Below are 14,856 nucleotides of genomic sequence, written 5' to 3'. Positions count from 1 at the left end.
TTGTGATTCTGTTTGTGGTCTTCAGACCTTAAAAATACTTAATAATAACATAAACTCTAAAAAATATGTTGATGGATTGTTAGACTTGATTTAAACTCTCGGACTTAGAATTAGGAAACGTTCCCTATGCTTTAAGGACTTGGCCAATGCCACTGTTTGAAACTGAGCTATCCTTGATAATGCGTTTCATCTGATACAAACCTTGAGAGCTCCATTGGTTTATCTGTTATTTTATCTCTGTGTTTAAGCTTTTATCTTGATCTTATTGTTTTTATCTCATGATTGTTTCTGTGAGTTTGCCAAGGAAATATTTCATCTGATACGTTTGAAGATATTGAAGATTGCTTGCTATTGGAGTGCTTGCTTGGATATTATGGCTATCTTTATTCGATTCCTTGGCCTTCATATAATTTCTTGGATATTGCTTATGCTTATTGTCTGCTCAAAACTCCAAAGGAAATGTGTTTGTATATGACATTCGTATCTTGTGGATTACTTCCCATTGGTCAGATCTTTTCAACTTTTAACTTTTAATTTTTGTCTAGGGTAGTCTCTTCATCTCCTACCACTTCTTTAAATTCAAAATCTCTCCCTATTTTAAAAATCTTCTTTGCTTGTGGTTTCAAACATAGACATGTTTTAAAGAGTAGAAACTTTGGTCTTATGCCAATGTATTTTCAAACTTTTTATTAAATCAAACTTGTGAATAAATTTAATCATTTCAAAAAGACAAAAAGAATTAACAACTTCATTTAAATCTTTTGGCCATTTTGTGCCTTTTTCTTTTAAAACTTTTTGGTAAAATCAATCCATCAACTTCTTTGAAATTTTTACCACGAACTACGGGGTTTTGATCCCTCATTTTTATGTTGGTACGTAGGAAAAAGATCGAAGGTCTTGTCAAACACTAAAATATAATAATGAATTCTTTTCTCATCCCCCCATTCCATTTTTATCAAACATCTTTCAACAAAAACACTTGCACATAAAAAAGGACTCCCTAGGAGTACCTAAGACACTTTTGGTGTTAATACTTTCCCTCTATGTAACTAACCCCCTTACCTGTAATGTTTGGCATTTTATTAGTTTTGATTTGAAAACTTCTTATCTTTGGGTTTTGTTCGTACTTTTCCCTTTTCCTTTGGAAACAAATAAGGTGTGGTGGCGGCTCTAATTTTTTTCAATTGACGCCGGGTTTATCCATGGCTAGATGGTCACGAATGCACCGCTACAAATATGTTTAGTTATTTTTCAAATTTTAAAATAATTTTATATAATCATCATTTAAATATTACAAAAAAATTCTCTATATTACGATTTAGACCGATTCAATCACATTGTCATTGCAAATTTCCCTATTTGAAGTCAAAAAGGTTCACATGCCAACATGGTTTGAACTTCGTAATGACAGGGTGTTAGCCTAGAATTTCTATTTATAAAAAGTCAATTGAATGTTGCATTAGTAAAATACTAAGTGTTAGCATTGATTGACACAAGTTGACAGAAATGTATATGTTGATTGGAAAGTTTTGACTAACATCTTGAAAGACGGTTGGAAGAATCTCAAGAGAAGATCTTGAAATATGGTTTCAAAGAATTTCAAGAGCAGATCTTAAAACATGGGTTGGAGAAGTCTCAAGAGCAAATCTTAAAACATGGTTTGAAAAGACTTATAAGATTTTGGAACATGGGATAATTGTTTTCAGCAGTTTTCAAGTACTGACAATGTGGCAGTGCATCAAAAGATTAAGTTGCATATTTTTGAAGATGCGTCTATTTCTAGGAATAAGTTGTCGGAGACGGTTATATTTAGTTTCATATATATATATATATATATATATATATATATATATATATATATATATATATATATATATATATATATATATATATATATATATATATATATATATATATATATATATATATATATATATATATATATATATATATATATATATATATATATATATATATATATATTATAATCAAGGTCACAAAATTCATATATTTTCTCTATAGAAATGGAGTACCCTAGTCAAAGTGTGAAACTGTTTGTGAGTAACACGTGAGTGTGCGTCCCTTTTTTAAAATTATTTTTATGTTTCCTTAATTGAAACACTTTACAATTTTTTTCATTTATTGCGCTTATGTAATGTTATTCATTACAGTTTTCTTTTACTTTAATTCAAGTTTTTTCGTGGTTAAAGTTTGTCTTTACTCTCACTGCATATAGACATTCACAGCCACTTCACATACATATTTTCTTATACATGTGTTTGCACAAAATTGCTTATGAGATTTTTCGAGTTAATCTCAAAGACTATTTAAACTCGTGATTGTTCGCTAAAAACACCTACGAACAAATTGGCACGCCTAGTAGGACCTCTTGTGGAAAGTTTTTTCTTTTACTTTACAAGAAATTATTTTATTATTTAGACATCTTTATTCTACATGAAATTTTTTCAATGCCCTAAGTCATATGCGTTTAAGAAATGGTAGGAATTTATCATAAATGATTATTCCAAAAAACACTTCTCAATCCCGAAAGGATGCTCCAGACTCAAAACCACCAAGTACTTTGACGGTTGGTACAACAGAGACACCAAATCTTGTTAGAGTCACATGACCAATCTTAACTCCAATAGCAACTTTGACGTCAATACCAGGAGTAGTAGTTTTGTTTACATCCAATAACAAACAACCCAACTACACCCAGGCCTACTTCGATTGTTGAAGGGGACCCTACGCCCCCCTTATGTCCCAATTCTTACCATACCCTTAGTTACTAGGGATTACCCATATGGCATGCCAACTACCATGATGGCAGGGTTACAAAGTCATGCTTTGACATTTATAGATAATGCTGCGATGATATCGTCACCCCTAAATCTACACTTGGCATCGTGATTTTCCATAAGTAACCATGGTCGGGTGGCACAACCACAAGGAAGAGTTGGATATATTCCTCCAAGAATGTTAGCCTTAACAATAAATTATCTAGCTTCTATGAGGCAACAAATGGATGAGAGTAACCACGAGATGGTGAAAATGTTAGCACAACATATAGGTATTGTGTTTCACCCTCTAATACATAACATAACCTAGAGTTACCAGCAGTTAACCCATTTGATGGGTAGAATTGTTGTTTTTGGGATGCCTCATGCGCTAGTTGTGTAGTTACATAATAACCAAATGTATGTGGAATAAACTCCACTGAGGGTAGTCGAGGGAAACCAAACTCAAAATGGTCCTAAAATAGTTATGGTGCATAGAAAGCAGGATGTCAACCACATACTTAGGAATGTCCAACAAAATAACTTTGGAGGGGGAAAACAATATAACTAACGTGGTCGAACTAATTTTGGTCCAAAATGGACATAATGTTGGCCTTCATAGGCCCAACTATATGTAACCTATTTAGGACTATGTCTAGCAGACCAAACATCCCATGGGATGGAAAGTCCCTGATTTTACTAAGTTTTCTGGTGACACCAATGAGTCCACAGTCGAGCATGTTGCTAGGTATCAGAGTAAGGCCGACAATTTAGCCAATAATGAAAATTTGAAAACAAAATATTTTCCTAATGATTTGACAAAGAACGTTTTTATGTGGTTAAATACATTGCCTCCACAGTTCATATTTAATTGGAATCAACTAGAAAGAGCGTTCCATGAGCAGTTCTACATTAGCCAATCTAATATTAGCCTCAAGAAGTTGGCCAATGTGAGGAAAAAGGTGGTTGACAGCATAGATGATGACCTAAATAGGTTTAGGATAATGAAACCGATGTGCTTTACCCAAGTTCCTGAACATGATTTAGTTGAATTGGCTGTAGGGGGTATTGGTTATTTTATTAGGAAAAAGTTAAACACTCGGTATTTATGAGATATGGCCTAATTAGAAGATAGAGTTTGACAGGTCGAGTGTTTGAAATATGAGAAAAATACGTTGATTAAGTGTATAAAAAAGAAAAAGTAGTCTACATCGAAATAGACGAAATTGAAAACTTATCTGGCACAGACAATGACTTTGTCAAGGAAAATAAGGTCAATGTGGCAGAATTAAAGCCAAGGTCTATATATATATATATATATATATATATATATATATATATATATATATATATATATATATATATATATATATATATATATATATATATATATATATATATATATATATATATATATATATATATATATATATATATATATATCTGTGTGTGTGTGTGTGTAAATTTCTAAAACCTTCAAATGGGAAAATCTTATCAAACCAAAAAACGATAAATTTGTCACAAAAACTTATATGTTTGATCTAACTAAGTGTGGCGAAATTTTTGATCTCCTAGTTCTAATGGTCAAATCATAATCCCTAAAGGGCTTGAGACACCTCCATTAGAATAGAGGAAGAAATATGGTTTTTGAAAATTTCATAACTTCTTAGGTCATAAAACTTCTCAATGTGAATTTTTAAGGGATCTTGTTCAAACTGCATTGAAAGGTAGGAGGCTCAAATTTGCTTATAAGCAAAAAGCTCGATTGGAGGAAGAAGTTGATCCCAAGGTTGAAGGGGATATTTTTGTCGATCCTGTTGATGTGTTAATGGATGATATGACACAAAAGAGGTTGAACATAGTTATGAAGAAAAAATGAAGGTGTTTTTTCCCAAGTCCAAGGAATAGCTCATTGATTTTTTAAATACGTGCAAGGTAAAGGACTCTGATGTCATGTTGTGCCCGTGTTGTAGTGATGTTTTTTTACAAAGAGGCCGTGAAAGAGGTAGAAAAAATTAACCATATCATTTTTGGAAAGTTGGTCGACAAGACCAACACAAGGAGTTCTTTTTCAATAAAAACGGAGTCCCTCGAAAGAGTGAGAGGCCTAAGACATATGCCTTTTCTACTAATGTCCCTCTTAGGGAGTGGGTTGAACCTATAGAAAGGTCGACTACTATTAAAGGAAAGTTGAAGCTAATAGAAGTAGGTGCAAGATCCTCGTACCTCAACAACTCTCAAACATCCAATAAATACTCGTATATTTCTAAGGACTACATAGGGTAGAATCCCATGACTCAAACTCAGTGCAGGACACATAAGAGAAATAAAAAAATGCCTTTGAAGCAGGGAGAATAAGTAAGAATAGTAATGTTCAAGCTATGGTTGATGGGCAGACAGAAAGAAAGCTTGTCAAGCAGAGGTTGTGTCCCCAACTGCCACCGGTGATGGAAAAATAACCAAAGATCTTTGTCAATGACGACGAGGAGATGTCGAGTTATGACTTTGACTCAGGTTCGGAGGATGATTTGGATATTATATGCAATATGATATCTGTGTTGCCATTATAATACGATACAATTACAGAAGTAACTGAAGAGGAGGATGTCTATGCTGAAGAAATGGCTACTCATAAGACGTTATGTTACTATGTCATGCATGATGGCTCTGTTAATGAAGATAAAGCCATATTTGAAATATAAAAACATGTCCATACAACAACACTTAGTCTATGTATATAAGGGTTAAAATCGAGGGTGTCTGGATAAATAAGGTTCTCATAGACTATAGATCATGTATCAATCTTATGCCACATTACTTACTTAGAAATATTGGAACCTATAAATTTAAAATCAACTGTCATGTTCTTGTCAAATATAAGGGGAAGACTAACATGCCCTTGGGAGATATTCAAGTTGACGTGGTTGTAGGAACCACCACTCAACCTACCTTGTTCGTTGTGATTCTGACTAAGGTGAATTACAATTTTCTAGTGGGGTGAGAATGGATACTTGGAGTAGAATGTGTGACTTCCTCGATGTACAAAAGAATCACGATGTAGAAGCCCAGTGGGACTGTGGAGCATATAGAAGCTAACCAAAGTTTCTTCCATGCGGAGGTAAACCATGTCGACAAAAGAAATTTTGACCGACTGTAGCACCTCAAATTTTCCCCCCTTCATTCATGCATTCATTTTTAGGTCATTTAACATTTCATATTGCATTTCATCATGTCCATCAAAATTAGGTCCGAGAAGCTTGAATATCATCCAAGACACTTTGTGGGTTCTATTTAGATGATCAGTCAACACAGGGGAATGACTTGAGTTACTTCCAACATGTTCAAATGGGGGCTATTTATCATTCAAAACGCTAATCTTGAAGGAGCAAAAGTCTGTCATGCTCGCTAGGCGAACAGCGTGGTTCGCTTAGCGAATCTGCACTGTCATGCTCGCTAGGCGAGCAAATTCTTCGCTAGGCGAAGCGCACGCGTTTTCAAAATATAATAGAAAATCTTAGGCTTGGACCTCTCTCATCGGAGCCCACAAAGCCACGAAAATCAGGTTATAAATTCTAGACTTCCATCTCCCAAAAAAGGGCAGACAGACTAGAAGGAAGGAGAAAAGCTAACAGGATTCAGAGTAGCCTCCGGACACTAAAGGGAACTCATCTACAAAGAACCTATTCTACCTCATATAAACCCTAAGATTGTTCTGCAAACCCAACGGTGCAATTCAATTTCATTCGAACTCTCCAATCAGGTTTGCCTTATTCCCATTATTTTATGCCTTCAATTTGAAATTTTTAAATGTATGAGGTATTATGGTGAATTTGAAAGAGTGGGTATCATTCGGTTTTTGCCCACGGGTTTAGATAGGCATGAATGTGTAGAACAATGCCTTGAATGTTTGACCATTTAATTTATGAAATCGTACTGTTATCCATGGGAATTCCAGAACCCGAGCAATAGCGATCGCGACAGTAGCTTTTTTCTGTTTTCTCTCCAATCTGTGTTGTGTTCGTTACGACATGCTTTCTATTGCATCTGTGCACTGTTCACCTGACAATATTGTTGGTATGATTCTTCTATTTGGTGCAACTCTAGATTGCACCCTATCTTGCTTCTCTAACTTGTTTGTTGAGTTTTTGTGAGGGCTCACATGACTCTTGAAGAGATAGCTTGCTTGGTATTCCACTTTATTTGTGGGATACCATTTGGAGATTTGTTCTGATTGCTTTGCTGACTTGATTTCTTTGATGATGCTAGCTTGAGAGATCTCTGGGTTTCTCGTTTCTTTAGTTGCTGTTACTTCGGATCTTTATCCGTGGGGTAGATCTTCCGACCCCTTTTACATCTTTCCCGCATTTTACTGTTTTCTTAGTTGGAAGACCTCAATAGAAGGCGATGTTTTCTTTGTTTGTTTTCTTTTGTTTGTTTACTTTTGCGCCTAAAGACCTCCATGAAGAGGCAATTGACGGATAAGAGGGATTAGTAGTCAATCCCCCGTTATTCAGTGTGTCATTCTTTATGCTCACACTACGTGTTGACGCTTCAGAGCAAAAGCCCAAGATCTTTTGCCTGGTCAGTTGGTGGAGAGGGTTCCACCTTTCTGAATCCCTATTTTTTGTCATGAGCTCACCCTGTCCAGGGTTAAGAGCTATGAGGTCTTATCCTCATTACCCTTTTGATCTGCTCACCCTGACGTTCAAGGTCAGTGGTTAAGAGTCCATTTGATCACCTTTCCATGGCTTGTTTGTCGAGGTTGATATGACCCCTCTCGACTAAAGCCCTACCCATGTATGTTTGAGCCCTTTGTTGGCGTGTTTACTTTATGCATGTTTGTTTTGTATGGTGTGATCGTCTCCCGATAGGGTTGCTAGGCTTCGTACAGTCTCTCGTTTGCATGTCAATTAAGGTAGCACTGTTCCTTCGTCTAGGACTTCCTTTTTGCATTAGCATTCCTAAAAACACAAACAAACTCATTGATTTTTCTTCTCCTAAGAACACGTTAACTCCTTATACTATAAGCGAGTAAGTCTCAAAAGGTCGAGCATCCGGTAGATTGCGTAGTAACGTCGTTCATCTAAAAAACACAACCCTTTACCCGTAGTTAGGCGAACTACAGCTTGCTCTGATTCTAATTCCAGATGAGATATGTAGGCATAAGACGCGATGTCTTAGCGAGCACACTCTTCTTTAACCCGTAGGTAGCCGAGCTACGAAGACTCTGATTCTCATATTCAGATGAGATACGTATGCAGTGGATGCGACAACCGTGCGAGTCATTTTCTTTTGACCCCTCTTTTAGTAATTAGTACATTAGATAAACCCACACCCTTTAGACAGGAACAACAAGAGTGGATCCCGTAGAGTACTACGGATGCGTAGGGGTGCTAATACCTTCCCTTCGCATAATCGACTCCCGAACCCAAGATTTGGTTGCGAGACCTTGTCTTTTCCTTTCCCTTTTCCAGGTTTACTTCGAGCGTTTCCTTTCCCCCCTTTGAGATAAATAACGCATGGTGGTGACTCTTCTGTCTTTTCTTTTTTGCCGGTTGTTTTTTTTCGCATTCCCTTTTTTAGGTTGCGACAGCTGACGACTCTGCTGGGGACCTTAGTTTCCCTAAGCGAGTCCCTCCTAGCTTTTGTAGTTTTCTTGTTGGTTGGGTGTTTTTTCTTTTGTACAGTTATTTACTTTCGGCATTTATCTGCTTTATCTTATCGTATTGTGTACATATCATTATTGTGTCTGCTGGCTCTGTGGTTTGCTTGTTTGTTGGGGTGGGATGTTCTATGAGAGATAAGCCCACTACTCAGGCTTGAGCGTACACACAGGTTTTAGAGTGGATAGTCATGAGGCTTGCGTGGCATGTTGCTACGTTAAGTCGTTCATGAAGATCCACATTCCAGACGAGGTTTCTTTTGGATATATTCTGTCCTACGGGTGTTCCATAACGGCATGATGTTCCTTTAAAAATCGTCGACTCTGGTGACCATTTCCCGAGAACTCAGTCGAGGCCTCTCCTCCGAGACGCGTTTATGTTAGCTCTGGTGGGCACATTCTCGCTGCTCAATCCGAGGACCCCGAGACTGGGAACTTGCTTTAGCATATCCTGTTGAGGGGAGTCAGTGGAGGTCTTTTATCCCGTAATAATGCCAAACCTTCAGTGGTATACGTATTATTCTCGACCGAAGGGCTGAAGTTGACGAACTTTTGTTCTTAGAACCTACCAGTGAGGGGCGGGCTAAATTCAGGAAACCTTAACCTTCTACCAACCCGGTTTTCTGGAGCAGACTTGATCCTGTATTATATTCTTCAGTGGGTTTCTCTTCAGACAGTGCAACCTGACAGATATTCAAGCAGATACAGCAATCCTGATTCGCATATCACTGCATTGCATCACATCATTTGCATTCATATCATTTAACACATGTTTATCTATTTCTAGGGGTTTACATCTTCCTTTTGATTCTGGTCGGGGTTTTCTGGTTCTCCTAAGATGGATATTGGTAGAAAGAGACATGTCGCCTACAAGTTTCCTGTGGTTTGCTTGGGGCCTATTCAACAGCTGATGAAGTTAATGGATCACGGTTCTTTAGAAAAATTCCAGAAGGAGTACGGTTTGATTCTAAGTTTCGTCACGGTTGTTTCCAAAGATCAACATGATGCTCTCTTTACATTGTTGCAGTTCTATGACCCTCCATTGAGGTGTTTCACGTTCCCAGATTATATTTTGGTCCCTACTTTGGAGGAGGCACTAGTACAAAAAGAATAATATAATTTGTAAATTTACACCCGTTTTACAAAAAACGGGTGTAAAAAGCAAATGCGGTGGCAGTTTTGTAAATAAAGTCTTATTTTGAATTTTAGTACGTAACAATAGACACCCTATTTTTAAATAACGGGTGTAAATTCAAATATTATTTATTATCAACTCTATATTACACCTGATATTCAAAAAAAGGGTGTAAATTTAAAAATAAAAATAAAATATTCGTGCCTTAAACAATAACTTTTATTATTCTTATTTGTTTAATCTTAAATTTTCTTAAAAAAATAATAAATTTTAATATTAATATATAACAATAGACACCCTATATTTAAAAATAGGGTGTATAATTATAACAATATAAATGACTAAATTTATATTAAACCCGTTATATTAAAATAGAGTGTAAATTTTGGAATATTAATATAACAATAGACACCCTATATTTAAAAATAGGGTGTATAATTATAACAATATAAATGACTAAATTTATATTAAACCCGTTATATTAAAATAGGGTGTAAATTTAGGAATCCCTAAGTACAATTTATCATTACCGCCTAAAATATAACCATGACTTCTCATGTTCCAAATTTTCTTTTCATTTCACATTTTAGAAACTTTTCATCATCGATGAAGTGCAAGAAATAGTGAAAAAGGAACAAAGAACGTGATTGCTCGGAAATCTTCACAACCTACAACGGCTTCATCATTCTTCTTTACCGTTTTCTATACTCTCTTTTACGCTGCTTTGGATATTAAAGTTGATTCATTCGTTGTTGTTCTTACTTTTCTTTGCTGGGTTTCTTCTAGTTTCATCGTTAATTCCATCAGTTTCGAACTCGCTTGGAAGGTACTTTATTCATTTATTCGTTTGTTTTCATTCATCTACTCATCAAAATTGATTCGCTGACGGTGAATCATCCACGTGCTTGACGGTTTACAAAAACGGCGGTGCTCCGCCGGTGTTCCAATCCCCGAAATGCCCTCGCTGGAGACTCTTCGATTACGATTCTTCTCCTCGAACTGCAACGCGTTGTCAATCTTCGATGCTCCAGGGTCGAAGAAAATCACAAGAGGATCGCACTCTCTGTGTACTCGATGTTCGCATTCCATTCCCCGGTAAACTATTCACTATTCCAATTTCCTTTCTGTTTCGTGTTCCAGAGGCTTCTTCGGAAGATTTATTTCTGATTCTATGTGTTTGTTGCTGGAGCAGGTACGATGGGGATCAGGGAGGTTGTAGTTGGAATTGTGGCGGTTTTCGATGGACATAACGGTGCTGAAGCTAGTGAGATGGCGTCAAAACTTTTGATGGAGTATTTTGTTCTGCATACTTATTTTCTTCTTGATGCAATGTATTCTGTTGTATCAAAGACTTCCACAGGAAAATTGCTTCACAGGCGAGACCATGATCACGGAAACTTATTGCATAGGTGGAAAGAGATTTTAGGTTGGCAATGGCATGAACTGCATTCTGAAAGGTGGTTTTGCAATTGCATTGCAGCTATAGTTCTACATTTTATTAATAGCTAGCACTAGAGAGGTGTTTTTGCATCTCTAGTATTGTTGATCAAACCTCGAGTATAGTTTATCATGAATGGTTGGTCTTATGTAAGCTGTGAATGTAAATGTGGCATATTGGTGCTTTCTTTTTAAGAATTTATAAGGAATGCGTATCAGTTAGAAATGTGTTATTTACAAAGTGATTTTTGTTTGGATAACTTTTGAATATCTATTTTGCTGATATTTGGTTCGGATTTGGAGTTGTTTTGTTGGTTTATTAGTGTACTAACTATTTCAAACAGCATTTAGTTTTACATTAATTTAGTTTCTCGCATTTGTGTGTCTGTATCTCATCTAAAATTACTTTTCCAGGTTGCAGAATGTATTTTCTGCTAATTTTGATGATTCTTTTCACTTGGAAATTTTGAAGGAAGCATTGTTGAGAGCAATCCATGATATTGATGTAAGGTTTTCTGAGGTGAGATTGAATTTTTGTTCACTTTTACAAAACTCTGTTTGATACAGTTTTGTATGTGTTCTTTATTGACATCTTTCAATTGACCTATGAAGGAAGCCTCTAGAAATAACATTCATTCAGGATCTACAGCAACAGTTGTATTGGTTGCAGATGATAAGTTTTTGGTTGCCAATATTGGGGATTCTAAGGCTTTCTTGTGCTCTGAAAATTTTCAGTCTCCTAAGGAAGCTAAAGGTGAGAAAGATTATGAAATACAGTATAACCAAACTTCCATTATTAAAGATATAAGTTTATCATGTCTTTATTAGGATATCGCATAAAGATTATATTGTTTCTCCTTGCTTCTGTCTAAACTTTAGACATAAAATATAAATATAATATTGTGTGTGGTTATGATAAGGTGACCGGCATACTTTTTATTTAAAGAAAACATGACTATTGTTGTTAATTTTAATATATATTTCTGTAGCCTCCTTATTAGAGCTATATAGGCAGACAGAGCGTGATGGTTCTGTTTCTGTGTGGGATCGTGAAAAGTATAGATTAGCTTCTTCCCGTGGGCTCAATCATTTTGCAGTGAAGGAATTGACTAGGGATCACCATCCAGACAGAGAGGATGAAAGAACTCGGGTGGAAGCTGCTGGTGGTCAAGTTCTAAATTGGGGTGGTTTGCCTCGCGTAAATGGTCAGCTGGCCATTACACGAGCTATTGGTGATGTGTTATTTAAAAGGTAGGTTCAGTTGAAATTATTTTCGTAAACTCCAAGCTTATATCAACTTATCAAGTGTATATGCCTTATGTCATGTGCAATGTGGTTCATGTTGAAGATTGTTGGAATTCTTTTCTCACGAATGTGATGAGAGAATTCTCAACTGAATTCTCTTGATTTCTGTATTGTATTTTTGTTAACTGTGATTACAAAGGATTTAGATCTATTTAAAGAACCATAGATTTCAACTGGGTTAGTTACAAGACTCCTACAATGTGGATTGGTTAATACCAACTATCAGTCTTGTATTAAAATTAAATTGTAAAAAAGGTAGGAAAGGGCATGTGCTTTGTCCAGGCATCAAAACCAAAACACTAATGCGTGTGGGGCTAACAAAATTAAAATTTCAGGGTGACTGGTTTCTTTACAATTATGTATTGAAATTTAACACATTTCTTATAATGAAATTTCAACAGTTATGGAGTTATATCTGCACCAAAAGTGACTGATTGGCACTGGTCGGATCCGCACTGCTCCTAGGGGTGTGGGCTTTAAGAAATTCTATGGAAAAAGTTCACGCTCCAACTTAGGAGGTGTCTCTCAAGATGACCTTCTAGCCCACCTTCAAGCCTTGGAGCAAAAAATGAATATAGATTTCCAACATAAATTACAAAAACATCTCCAACAACAAAGAACAGAGCTCCAACAACAAATGCAAAAAGAGATGCAAGAGGAGAGAGCTCAAATCCAACAAGGAATGAAACTCCTACAACAGATGCAATTGGAGCTCCGCTCCGAGAGGCCTAAAGAGATGTTTATAAAAGAGGTATGCGTAACTGGATACAATTAATCTACTAAAAATTAGAAAAAAATTAATTTAATTAATGTTCACTTGATACAGCATGTAGAATCTGTGGGTACGAGCACTAACGGAAGTTGCTCAAAGGTTATGACTACTGAAGATTTAACTAAAAAAATGGATGCTTCTGAAGATTACCTCAAAAAGATTAACAATCTCAAAAATTTAGATATCTACATCGCATGTGTATCTCCAAGAATTTCAACAAACTATTTGGGTTTCTCGATCCAAATAGGATACTAGTTCACACAAAACCGGCCGAAGTTATTCAAACATACATACAAAATAAGTTGGATGGAGAGCCAAAAAAATGTTATTTAGGACCATTGCTAAATAGGTAAGTACATGTTTCCTTCAAGGTTTTATCGTTTTTCATATGTTATTTTGTAATATTTAAATTTTATTGATTCTAACACTTTTTTTTTGTAAATTTACAGCAATCACTGGCAATTGTTTGTCATTTGTCCTGAAGATAATATTATTTTTTGGTTTTGTTCATTAAACAGATCTCCTAAGAAAAATATTAAGGTCATATTGGAGCGGTAAGAAGCCTAAATAGAGAGATATCATTTATACTAAATTTTTGTACACATAGTCTTTATATTTATAACTTACTTCGTTGACAACTCTTTTATCAGAGCTCTAGAAGGTTATCATTTATTAAGAGGTATTAAGAAGAAGAAGCCTAATTGGAAGAATATTATGGTAAGATTTGTTTTACTATATTGTCGTTTCTTGGAATACTGGTGCGTTGGCTTGATTTTTTAGTTCTTGAAAGATACCATTTATAAAGAGGTATTAAATGCCCATATATCTTGATTATTTATATTATTATAAATGAGATAAAGAAAAAGAAAATTCCGATTTTATAATTGCAAGTGATATATTTGTAAGTTATCATTATAAACATGTAGTATATTTATTACTGAATTGCACTTATGGTGATAAAATTATAGTTGTACATGCTCTGAACCAACTAAAATTGTATGTGTTTCTATGTCGAGTGAAGAAAGTTAGTGTTGGTACAAATTTTGTGAAAAAGGAAAAAAGTTTGTGATGTTGTTGTTTTTGGTGGCTTTAATGTAACTAGGAGTTTATATGCAGGGGCATCAACAAGATAACGGATGGGCATGTGGATATTATGTCATGAAAAATATGTTTGACATTATTGATGCTTGTATTGTTGAAAGATTCAATGAGGTATTTTATATTACATATATTTAATGAAAAACATGTAAATTATTGTTTTAACATGTAGTTGTTTAATTTATTATATGTTTGAACTTGCAGATATTCACAGACACCTCATCATATGAAAAAGAGTCAATTGATCACATCCGACAACTTTGGGCTCAATTCTTTTTGCAAAAGGTTGAAGAGCAAGAGAACCAGGAAAAGAAAGATTTAATGACAAAACAGAAGCGATTAAAAAAAACTTATATATAGATATATTTTTGTTCCATGAATGATTTATTGGTACAAGTTACATGAACAAAGTGGTTGAATTTTTTTCTTACATGAATACAATTTTTGTTGATGTATGACTTGGTGCAAGATTCTAAAGATTAGAGAAATGTTTGTTTTGGTTATTTTTGTTTTTTATTGAATATCCAGGAATATATAAAAATATTTGGTTTAATGAAATTTCAAATAAAATATTTTTAAAAAAATTGAGATATTTTACACCCTTCATACACAAAATAGGGTGTAAATGTGTTAAAATTAAATGTAATTATAAGATATTTTACATTTGATA

The 14,856-nt window shown here is 35.1% G+C and overlaps 2 protein-coding genes across 3 annotated transcripts; both read left to right on the top strand.

The window, feature by feature from the left end:
* Positions 1–3,451: 3,451 nt before the first annotated feature.
* On the top strand, positions 3,452–12,781 carry LOC127104256 (probable protein phosphatase 2C 51). The gene is made up of 9 exons (XM_051041448.1): positions 3,452–3,879; positions 4,479–4,628; positions 10,187–10,400; positions 10,483–10,669; positions 10,767–11,031; positions 11,426–11,531; positions 11,624–11,765; positions 12,001–12,262; positions 12,718–12,781. The coding sequence occupies exons 1-9, from the start codon at positions 3,452–3,454 to the stop codon at positions 12,779–12,781; spliced, it is 1,818 nt and encodes a 605-aa protein (XP_050897405.1).
* Positions 12,782–12,842: 61 nt separating this feature from the next.
* LOC127108034 (uncharacterized) lies at positions 12,843–14,646 on the top strand. Of its 2 annotated transcripts, none has more exons than XR_007795897.1 (3): positions 12,843–13,067; positions 13,143–13,437; positions 13,538–13,640. XR_007795897.1 is itself a non-coding variant. In XM_051045396.1 (3 exons), the coding sequence occupies exons 1-3, from the start codon at positions 12,885–12,887 to the stop codon at positions 14,544–14,546; spliced, it is 435 nt and encodes a 144-aa protein (XP_050901353.1). In that variant the 5' UTR covers positions 12,843–12,884; the 3' UTR covers positions 14,547–14,646. The 2 variants fall into 2 exon arrangements, 1 of the variants encoding a protein (XP_050901353.1); XM_051045396.1 differs by lacking the exons at positions 13,143–13,437; positions 13,538–13,640 and adding exons at positions 14,205–14,300; positions 14,391–14,646.
* The last annotated feature ends 210 nt before the right edge of the window (positions 14,647–14,856 follow it).

This window comes from Lathyrus oleraceus, chromosome 7, assembly GCF_024323335.1.
Source record: "Lathyrus oleraceus cultivar Zhongwan6 chromosome 7, CAAS_Psat_ZW6_1.0, whole genome shotgun sequence".
Taxonomy (NCBI): Eukaryota; Viridiplantae; Streptophyta; class Magnoliopsida; order Fabales; family Fabaceae; genus Lathyrus; species Lathyrus oleraceus.
The sequence above is the reverse complement of the archived record's forward strand: the minus strand, read 5'-3'. Positions and strand labels throughout refer to the sequence as shown.